The 11,417-nt window shown below is 39.3% G+C and overlaps 2 protein-coding genes across 2 annotated transcripts in view; one reads left to right on the top strand and one right to left on the bottom strand.

Annotated features, from left to right (window-relative positions):
• Positions 1-11,417, top strand: part of ANAPC10 (anaphase promoting complex subunit 10) — a 261,204-nt gene that overhangs the window by 199,066 nt on the left and 50,721 nt on the right. The window lies entirely within an intron of this gene.
• Positions 1-11,417, bottom strand: part of HHIP (hedgehog interacting protein) — an 83,097-nt gene that overhangs the window by 23,909 nt on the left and 47,771 nt on the right. The window contains exons 5-7 of the mRNA XM_006906292.1: positions 1,465-1,616; positions 895-1,068; positions 101-244 (exon numbers count right to left, since the gene is read on the bottom strand). Coding sequence (XP_006906354.1) covers positions 101-244; positions 895-1,068; positions 1,465-1,616 — 470 coding nt within the window. The remainder of the gene's footprint in view (positions 1-100; positions 245-894; positions 1,069-1,464; positions 1,617-11,417) is intronic.

The following is an 11,417-nucleotide window of genomic DNA, read 5'->3' on the forward strand; positions in this document are numbered from 1 at the left end:
TGCTCTTGGCGGCTCTGTGTCTGGACCTCGCTTTCTTTTCCCAGTTCCTGAATCCCAGCCCAGCTTGAAAGCAGGCGAGAGGACAGGCTGGTGTTCTCACCTGCCTGGATCGTGGAGGCCGTGCGCAAACACTTCGGGGGGCTGGTTGGTGCTGTTGAAGTGTGGGTTGCTCCTTGGGATGGAATAAGGCACGTTGCACATGTCTGTGTCCACGTCCAGCCGGAGCACCGAGCCCGTGAAGTCACTGAGAAATTCGAGGATGATATAAGTGCTTTCTGTTTTTGTTACATGTTGCACCTATGCTAAGTGCAGGGAGGCTGCTCTATGGATCATCCCATTATGTGAGACACAATCATTCAAGTTCCAGATTCCATATGGTGGAAAACGAAACGAGGGGAAGTTTGGTTTCAGACAAGGGGCTGCACCGAGACATAGCTCGAGGGTGGCTGAAGGCTGTAGTGTCAGTAACGCCGCTGCTTTTTGCATCTGTCCTGTTAATTTTTTTGCCAACCCAGGTATTTTACATCCCCCAAGAAGCTCCCCTGGAACATGTTAGCCCACTGTGCAGTGCTGAAGGCAGCATGGGCGGCAGGATGAGATGCCGCCTGCTTTTCAGGGCTGCGTGCAGCGCGCACTGTGTGCAGCCCACACTGCGTGCAGCACATGCACTAACTTGTTTTAGGACATCTCAGCTTAGTGACTTCCTAAAATATTACGTGATCACATTGTTGAATTCCTCTCCATTTTATAAATGCGGACACTGATAACCAAAGTTAAATATTTAACCAGTGTGATAAAGTAGAGACTGTTCTTCACTCGCTGGATCCAACCCTTTTTCCTGGCTCTGCAAACATTTTACAGAGGAACATTTTCTTTCTTTCTTTCTTTTTTTACCTTAACCCATCCATTTCTTCCATGTCATCCAGTGTGATCATGCCATCACCTAGGATGATGTACAGGAAGCCATCAGGGCCGAAGAGCAGCTGTCCTCCCAGATGCTTTCTGTGGAGTTCTGCGACTTCGAGAAACACTCTGGCAGTTCTCAAATCAACTTGATGGGGATTTTTTCTACATTGTGGGGTGGAAACAATACCACAATTGTTAAAGATGTGAGGTGAATCCACTAGAAAGTAAACAGTACACACAAAGGGAGGAAAAAAGCTAGTCTGCAAATAAGGAAACGCATGCTTGAAACGGGGCTAATAAAAAATTACCAAAGAATTACATTACTTTCTAAGTTTCAGAAGTAGCATTTAAGTTGCAAGATAGTCAGGAAAAGTCTCAAAGCTATCACTTTCACCAGTTCCTCTTAAAGGCACCTGGGCTTTTAAACAAGATGGAGATTATAGTTTAATTATTGCCACTTTATGGCTATTTATTTGTCACTTCTAAACAGAAAATTAGGAAGAGATATAGAGAAAATAAGATTAAAAAATAGCTATGCCTCCATGCATTCGGTGATACCTGGATACTGTGTATTCTACAACTCTAAGAATGTGGTCATGAGGCCCGATAGCCCACCGCTCTTGGTTGGTGGTATAAGACACATACAGCTTTCCATTTTTCCTGTAATTGGGATGGAATGCAAGGCTTAGCAGTCCTCTTTCATCTCCTCCCTGCAGTCAAATGAAAAACACAAAGAATTGCGAAGTTAATTATGTTCTTTATTGTGTTTCAACTGGAAGCCCAAAAGAGTCTCTTTCTTTCTTCTGGATAATCTTTGCTCAAACTCTTTTCTTTTCTTCCTTGCCTACTGCACAAAAAAGGATTATAAAACATTTCACTTTGTGGAACTCTTTAAGGCTTAGAACAAACCAATTGTCTTGTGCGGTTATCTATGCACAAGACTCTTAGACCACTTCTGTCAAGTGATTTGTGTACGTAATCTTGGGAGGCTAGGAAGACAAGTTTAAGTGCTGTGGAGAATTCTCTGCTGGGTCACTAGGTTGCTTGTAGTCCGGAGAAGACAAATAAAAAGGTTTGTAATCAGCAGTCACTTCTAATGCAAGTCTCCAAAACCTAAAACACTGGTGTGGGCTGCCAACTCCCACTGTCTTGGCAATATGTTTAGAAAACAGTTAAATTGCTTGTGTAATATGTAAACCTTTGTTTTACCCTGGAGGCATCTACATCAGTTGTCGCAATGATGGTGGTCTGCTCCTCACAGCTAGGTGATAAGCAGCCTCGGCCAATCTACATAGAAAGAAGGTAGTTTTACATGTATCCCTTCACTGTATAGAGTTATTCTTTACAGAAGGATGGATGGGGAAATGGGAGGAGAGCTGAAAGCCAGGACTGGGATGAGGGTGGAAGAAATACTAGAGAGGAAAGTGTACACTAGGAAATAAAAGAAAAGTCCCAATTTTCCTTTGTTAGTATGCGGATGTCAACGATTGTGTACGGTAGACATGCCAAATGCTGCAACAATTAAAACATCATCATGTTCTTAAATAGAAAGGCATTTTATCTTTATTTTCTGCTAATTCAGCTGAAACTCAATATGGTCTTCGCATTTGTTTTATCCCACGATTAGTCTAGAAATTTCTATAATGAAATGTAAGTGATATATTTAAAATGATCAAGATCAGAGACTGAAGTTCATATTCTAGCAAACCAGTGAGCGCTTTCTCTGGAGCCCGATACATTATCCACAATGGCGAAAAAAGGGACATAGAAATCGAATGCTGCAACGGCCACTAGTGCATCACCTTACACGTGCTATTCTATTAAACAACACACTTTCTATGGCAGAAAGCCATGAATTACTCCTTAGAAGAGGAGGGGGACAAATCTCTAATACTCCAATTTTCGATAATGGAAATACTCTTGTGTTTTTATTACCAGAAGAGCATGTGCTGCTAGCAAAGCACAAAACCGTTTTTAGTTTGTGTTCTGCAAGGATTTGAGAATGTAAAGTTTTAGGCATAAGAAGCTCACTTTTAATAAACACTTTTTGATGGATTTCCTGGATTAGAGAAAAACTGCTTTCAGATACATGCCATTCAAAGTGGAAACAAAACAGTCAAGCTTTAAGAGTGTATAAATAAGAAAGTCGATGCAAATATCCCAGAACTCCCAAATCATTATTCAAATGTAAAAAAAGTGAAACTCTTCATTAGCATGTTACAATATACTGAAATTAATTTTAGTCAAAAGAACAATCTCATTGAAAGGTAAGGCTCTAATGACTGACTTATAAATGAGCCTCTGTTTTTCAGATTATCTCGTTAGGATGATTTTAATATTGAATAAGCCTTCAGATGTTGCTGTGTTTCTTCTTACACCTTCACTAAGAAAATATCTCTTCCTTTCTTGTGAGACATTGAAAGCTGGGACGTGTAACTAAGATTTGATTGTAGAAAAGCCACTGCGCATTTTAACCTCCTTGACTGACCTATTAGGAGGCCTGGGGGTGGGGTTTAGTTTGTGATTACTTCCTCCTCTACACAGATCTCCTTTCAAAGCTCTTGGTGCAGGATAAGTACTGCATGCACCCTTCACAAATGTTCCACTATCAGAAGCTTTTGTTGGAAGTAGTTCTTTTGTAGTTTTTAACCAAATCATCTGAAATAAAATTTGAGTTGGATAGCAACATGGTTTAAAACTGTGTCGGTTGCTTTTCAGGAATTAGAAATGTAGAATCTATGAATTATAGGCAGACTGATGGAAAAAGAGATTTACACAAATCCGCATGTGATAGAAGATAGTCATTCACTTTAGGGCATGAATGAATCTGGGGACGTCACTGACATTTATTCAAGTACCAAATGTGGAAGTAGAATGAGACATCTGAATGACAAGAAAATAAATCAAAAAAGCAATTTTTAAAAAGTCAGTAATTTTGAAATTTTCAGGTTATAGGATTTACATTTGTTTAATCATTACATATGATTTCATATTTTTATATGCAGTATACTATTTAAGTTTTAAAAAATAATTTCAACATTACAGAGAAATTGTAGAGTAGTATAAATAAGTACTATATTTACCCAAATTCACTAATGGTGTTAGCATTTTCCTCCAAATATATATGTCTATCACATGTACATACATGTGTATACCTATTCCATTCTTTCTATTCTTTACGTTTGGTTGCTCATTACATGTGATTTCATATTTTTTAAAGTCAATATCCAGGTGCAAATGAGTGTTCTGGTTGGTTTAGAAACACGACTAATTACTGTTCTTTCAGAGAAATACTTTTCTAACTATATTAACGAAAAAATTTAATGCATCCTAGAATGTCTATTGAAATTGGCTTTTTAAATTATAGTGGATAACCCGACTCTTAAATGTCTGGAGCTAGGGAAGGAGGGCTATAGTACTGTCAGGAGAGGAAAGTATCGGTAGGCTCACGTTTTACTTGAATAAGCCTTTAGAGCTATGTCGTCTATTTAAAGCTTGTTACTGATAAATCATGGCCCACCTCTCACATGTAAACCTATCTTTGAAGTTTGGATCATTTTTCAAGACCTATAAGGAGAAGTATGTTGATTCGGTTTCGAAGGTTTAACTTTGGACCAGGGTCAGAGGCCACAACACCAGAAATGCTACCAGACATTTGAGGCCTCTGGGCTGCCCATGGCAGCTGCAGCTGTGGTCTTCAGCACCGGACGCTGCCGCAGCCGGAGCCCAAGCGTTGCTGCCGGAGGCGGAACTGGCCAGCAGACCAGCTCGCCCAGCTCACAGACAGCCCTTGTGCCAATTTGACTGACTCTCTTCTTACTCCTTCCCATCCTTTCCCCTCATTATGTGTAGTTTTATGGAATTAAAATCATGCCCTTCTTGCAGAAATGTCAAATTATTGAACTGTTTCTAGTGAGCATCTGGAGAGAACGAACCTCTAGGGATTAGTTCAGGCAAGCTGCTGAAAAAGGGAGAAAAAAACCACATTAATAGAATGGCAAATGGAAGATTTGTGGTGCAGGAAGCCATGCCTTTCAAAAAGACAGTTTAACTTCTAACATTATACTTTTGAAAACTGTTAACCAGTGTCCACAATGTTTATCGTTACCCATGTGAAAAGCTGCAGTTTGTCCAAATATGCACATTATGCTTTGTTCATCATTATTAACACTGAATGCTCTGAGTGTACGTTATGCTTCTGGGAATGTAATCACTGCAGAACCAAACGAGTGGCAAGTAGTTTGCAACGCATTAGGGTTTCTTTCTGTCTGGATAATGCTTTTTTTTTTTTTTTCCCTCAAGCTCACTGACTGAAACCTTTCCCGAGTATCAGGGGCTACCATGAGACCCTCCCTTCCCACTTGCTCAGCCCTCCCAAAACTACATCCACTTCTAGACAGCCTGACACCAAGCACAAATGACTCCTCAAAATCAGGTAGTGGGATGATTTGAAAATAATGGCCGTATACACTTTGTAACCTTGAAAGTGACCCATGTTTCAGAGTAAAACATACCTGCCCGCCCCTACACCCTTAGGGGCTCTGAATAAGTAAACTACATTCAATTATCATTAGCTCTCTAGAACCTTTTGATACGACAACAGAAAAGAGGCAAAACCAGAAAACAGAGTATTGATGACTTTAATGTAAGTACAAGATTGGATCTAGTCTCATCGTTTGAGGATATATATAGTTTTCCCTGGCGAATAGATCAAAGTTTTACCAAATTGACAAAGAATATTCCTGCTCTTTGAAGAAAACGAATTATCTAATAATTGAAAAAGAGAGGTAATTACAAAAATGATTATAACAAAAAGCATTTTTTCTTTTTTTAAGAGAAATTGTGGGGCATGGTCTTCCATTGTGATACTATTTTGAAAAACAAATTCCCTTCATACTTTCAAGATGGTTAAAGTTAATTTTTCCTGATTTCTGGCCTCTTTAAAATTTGCCTTAATTCTCTTTCAGGGAATTCTGACTTGTATATTTTAGGAAATGACTGGGCAACACTGAACTGGAAGCACCATTTCTCATTTTTACGTAGTTTTTCTTAGTGACCTTTTGGCAAGTGGCTGGCTTCAAGTTCAGCAGTCTATAAAACAGCCTATGGCATTGAGAAAGCAATGAAACATTCAAGTAATGCAGTGCTAAATGCAAGATACTCCTCGTTACCACTTTGTCCCAAAAAAAAGTTTGTATTGAACATTCATTCAACAAATATTTATTGAAAAACTATGTGTTAGGCATTAAGCTTGGTGCTAGGGCTAGGACAAGCAATGAAAACCAATCCCTGCCCTCGAGCAGCTTCTATCTGGATGCAGGTAACAAAGTACAGCTCTCAGCTGCTTCTTTCCCATGGCTCTTCTTTATGATGCTGGTTCGTGGGGAGGTTAAACAAGGCCACGCCATTAGAAGAGTGCATGGCCCAAAGAACAAATACTAAAGAAAGTAAATAAACACTCCCGGTAACTTTGACACAAAGGCTAATTAGTAATGTTAGCACCTGAGGTTTCTCCACTTGAAACTTGGTAAGGACAAGAAAAAAAGCTTGGCTATAGGAAAGCTAAATTAAATGAAGAATTAGGCAGTTTCTACAAATAGTAAGACCATCTTCTAATTTATTTTATGCACATGACCCAGCACACAGGTATGAAGACCTCGAGTAAGACTATTGTTTGCTTACTAGTGAAGGGGCATTGAAGAATTAATGCGAGAACAGAGTGGTGGTATTTCTAGTTCTCTATAAAATTTATACTTTAATTGTAAGGCAGGTCACCACATTTCCTCTATTAATTGTCATTCACATGTCTACATTTTGCTGGTACCCATCGGGACAGGGACACAGGATTTAGAGACCAACACGGGCCCCTCCTCTTGGGAACTTCTGCTTCCCTCAGCCCGGAACCTTTTGCTGTTCAGAAATGAGAAATAGGTTTGTTTTAGAATTGTTAGTTCAAACACCATACCAGATTGTATTAGCTTTCTATTGCTGCTGTAAAAATTCACCACAAACTTAGCGTCTTGAAACCACGCCAAAATATTATCTTAAAATCTGGAGGTTAGAGTCCAACAGGATCTCATTGGGCTAAAATAAATGTGTCAGCAGGGCTGTGTTTTCTTCTGAAGGCTCTTGGGGATTAATAATCTATTTCCTATCCTTTTCCAGTTCATAGAAGTCATTTAATTCATTGGTTTGTGTCTTCTTTTCTTCATCTTCAAAGCTAACAACAGTGGCTTGAGTCCTTGTCTTATAGCATATCTCATACCTCTGACCTCCTCTGCTCTCTCTTCCACTTTTCAGAATTTGTGATGACATGGATCCCACCCACGTAATCCAGGACAATCTCCCCATGCAGTGTTGAGCAATCTGAATCCTACTGCAACCTTAATTTCCCTTTGCCATGTAAGGTAATCTCACATAGGCACAGGTTGTGGAGATTAGGATGAGGACATCTATCAGAGGGGGGCATTATTCTGCCTACTACATGGATATATTTAATCTGTTGTTTGCAAAGGGTCCATTTAGGACTCGAGCCATCTTGGCCATGTCCTAAAGTGAGCATCCTGAAAGAGCTGATTGGTGAAGGTCACCTACGTTTTCAAGGAGATCCCCAGGGGAGGCTCTGGCCTGTCATTGTAAGCTTTCACTTCCGAGTGAGGTGAAAGCACCTTTCAGAATCCAGGAGGCAGAAGAAAAGACCATCGGATAACTTGTGGGTGTGTGACGCTTTCATATATGAACTCGGTCAGGAGCAAGGCTTCCGTGTTGCAAAGAAGGAAAAGTTAAATGCCAGTCAGAAGTTCTACTAACTAGAGGATGTTAAGCTCACCAGAACTATATTATTTTGCTTTGTTCATTAGTTTTGAAACACTATAGGGTATTAATTTCTTCACAACTCCTGGAAAAGGTGAGAAGCATTGCTTTTCACTAGTTCCAAAATCTGATTTGGCCTCGGAAGAGGAGTCAGTTCCCCGAGGATTCTCAATTAGCTTATGTGCATTGCTGCAGGATTCAGTTCTGTGAGAGAATGAAAAATATATTTGGTCTTTGTCCCCAGTTTCTGGCACAGAGCTCCTAAAATCATAGGGATTTCCTGAGTGATGGGAATGTCTTTTGTTATCCATAATGAACCCCTGTCAGCCTTACTGGAGTTTATGCTAATAAGGTGACCCTTGGTGCGTCCCTAGAGAGTTCTGGAATGGGGGATGGCAGCCAGAGGAACCAAAAAATGTGACGAGAGGATTGAACTTTCAGCCTTACTGCCCCACCTTCTTCCACCCAGTGCTGGGAGCAATAGGAACTAGAGGCTGAGTTCAGTCACCAATGGCCGCTGATTTAATCAACTGTACCTAAGTAACGAAGCCTCCGTGAAAACCCTAAACGATGGGGTTCAGAGAGCTTCTGGGCTGGTCGACACACTGCAGTGCCAGGAGAGGGGCGCACCTGAAGAGGGCATGGACACTCGTGTGTCTCCCCTCACCCAAGCCCTTATGCCTTGCTTCCATTTGGCTATTTCTAAATTGTAGCATTTAAAATAAACTAGTAATAGTAAATATAACACTTTTCTGAGTTCTAGGAGTGGTTCAAGTGAATTATTGAGCCTAAGGGAGTCTTCTGGGAACCCCGGAATTTGCAGTCAGCTGAGCAGAAATGTGGGTAGCTGGGGTACCCCATTTGTGGCTGGTGTCCAAAAGTAGTTGGCGGGCTGAGCCCTTAATCTGGGTGGGGGGGAGGGAGGGTCTGGGCTAACTCTGGGTAGTTAACATCAGAACTAAATTGAATTGCTGGAGACCCAGTTGGTATTGGAGAACTGGTTGGTGAGCGAAAATCATATTTGGTGTCAGAAAACACACCAAAACCAAACCAAACCCTGAGAAGTTCCTTAGCCCATCCTCTTTTCTAGAGAGAAGGAGCTCATGATCGACTGTCTCGAAGAAGTTAAATTTAAAGAATACTTGGAATAATCTAAGTCTTCCATTCATACAGATCTTCCCTGGGAACTTAACATTTGTATAAAATATCTTATGTCATTTTATTATTCAATCTTGGAGGATAAAACCAACTGCAATATACTCAGGACCTCTCACTTATAGTACTAATTCCCCCTTTTTCCTTAAAATTTCCTCTGTATTTCCAGATTTGGCTTTTCTTTCAGTTAAGTCTTTCACTTAACTCAAATTAGTCTCTGGTTTCCTGATAATGGAATGCTGAGGTTCAGTTATGTCTTCAAGACCTCACTTCTGCTTAATCATATGTGCCCACTGCTCCATTTCTCTAGGAAAGTATAAACGATTTTTAAATGCTAGCAGCCCCAACGCTCACTTCTACTCCACTCCCCTGACCGCCCCCCACCCCCGCCCCGCCCCAAAGTGTCCTTCTTCAAATGAATTTAAGAGCTGCTGGAAGATACTCAGCAATTCAGAGTTTTTAATAAGTGTCTCAGAGTATATAATTTCTGGTATGTAGCAATCAGTCCATGTCAAATCCGTGTTTATCTCCCGGAGGTAGCAAATGAAATGGAAAGACAGACTAGAAAAGTACAGCTGGGAGAATGAAAGCTTCTAGATGGAGACCAGTTACCAGAGAGTCACCTAGTTTTTAGTTTTCTTCAACGATTCTCTCGCACCACTCTTTTCAAACATAAATAAAATAGTCACACTGGGTTTAAGTTATGACCTACACAGAAGGAAGATACTAGAAGTGGTTATTTTCTAGAATATCCAGCTTCCCAGCTGCCACTTATTCCATATCCTAATGTTCTTTTGACTTCTCATGTGTATAGGGAAAGTGTATATACATACTCAATTATATACTTAAAAATGATTATGGTTATACTAGTTTATGTACATATATACATGATTTATTTTATATAAACTTTGTATTTGTCAAATGGAATTAAGTTTCATTTTTCTATTTTCCCCTAAGCTTTTTACCTATCTGACCTGTGACATTTGATACAGTATGGCATATTAGATAATGGATTGACTTGTATCTTTTACTTCAGGCAGTGGTTAGCTGCTATTAGAACCTTGACTCTATGCTGCCCAAGGAATCCAATGTGATATCAGGGAATAGCTTGAATACTAGAGACTACTCATCTCAATATGTGTCAAGTGTTAACACCTGTGATATTCCAAAGTTCAGTTCTCTAAAACATCTCCCCTAAAAGATGATTCAATAAAATTAAACTGTGAAACATCTATTTGAAATAATAAAGTAACAAAATAATAAGACTATAAAAAGTGTAAACTCTTCTCAAAAACAAAATCCTAGCACGAAACACTTTTTATAGAAGTTTTATAGAAAAGTTGATAACACTTATAGAAAGCAAAGCTCTTATGCTTGTGTGTTTAGGCAACATGAGATAAAAGTTGAACAAAAACTACAAGAACATTCATGAGAATTAAAAATGAATAAAAATGGCAATTAAAAAAAGGTTTGTAACTACACTAAACGCTTCTATGACAACCTACAAGTTTAGTACTTCTTAGACCTTGAAGTTTAAAAAGCTTCACATTTCTAGACTGAATTGTAAAAGGGTAAAAATATTACAGCAAAATCTCAGATATATAAATTAAGAACTAGATCATTTTTCCACTAGACTGCAAGCTTCTTGAAGGCAGGGACCTCATCTGATGTCTTATAAAGAGCTCATCTACAGTGGAAGCCTTGTCATAAAAGGTAACATGCATTGAGCTCTTACTATGTGCCAGAGAGGATGCTAAATAATTTGCAAGCATTATCTTCTTAAACTTTATAACAACTTTAGAGTTTAATGCTATTTTATATTATAATTTTCGGATAGAGGATTTGATTAACGTGTTCAAAATGCACAACCAGAAGTGGCAAAGCAGAGACTGTCTGTGATTGGAGGCCAAATAACATAAATTGCTGTTACTTCGCCCCATCAAATATTTCCTAAGTGAAGAAATAAACAAGCAAAGAACAGATTGTATTCCCTCACCAGTGGCTACTACTGTTCGTGATCTGATGTTTCACTTAGGTTTCCAAACTTCTACTGGGGACTAAAGTGAAGCTTACATTTCAGTTGTTTTAACTTCATGTCATTTTAACTTATATGACTCCATTACTTTAACTGTTATGAAATGTAATGAAGCCTATATCTCAGTTATTTTAACATAAAGTTTCATTTAGGTTTTAGGGCAATGTGCTAACAAAGTATCTGGGGGAAAAAAAGTCCCGATTTGTCTGCATTTCCACGGTGTAAATACTCTCACCATGGCCGATGTCAAATGGGCAACTTAATGTCACACTGACTGTGGCGTGTGAAGAGACAAGCTCAACGAGCTCTCCCACACGCTTATGACTTCCACTGTAGAATATTTCTATTCTCCTCCAACCCTCTTATATTCTTTCCCTCCATTGTTATTGTGCTCTTTCCTTTTTTAAATCCTGTTTTAAAACTTTGTCATACCAGTTCCTTTCAACGTGAAGCACTCAAATCTTTCTGTGGATTAAGTAGGAGTTTAAAATAATTAATAAATCATTAA

The sequence above is a fragment of the Pteropus alecto genome, unplaced genomic scaffold (assembly GCF_000325575.1).
Source record: "Pteropus alecto unplaced genomic scaffold, ASM32557v1 scaffold50, whole genome shotgun sequence".
NCBI lineage: Eukaryota > Metazoa > Chordata > Mammalia > Chiroptera > Pteropodidae > Pteropus > Pteropus alecto.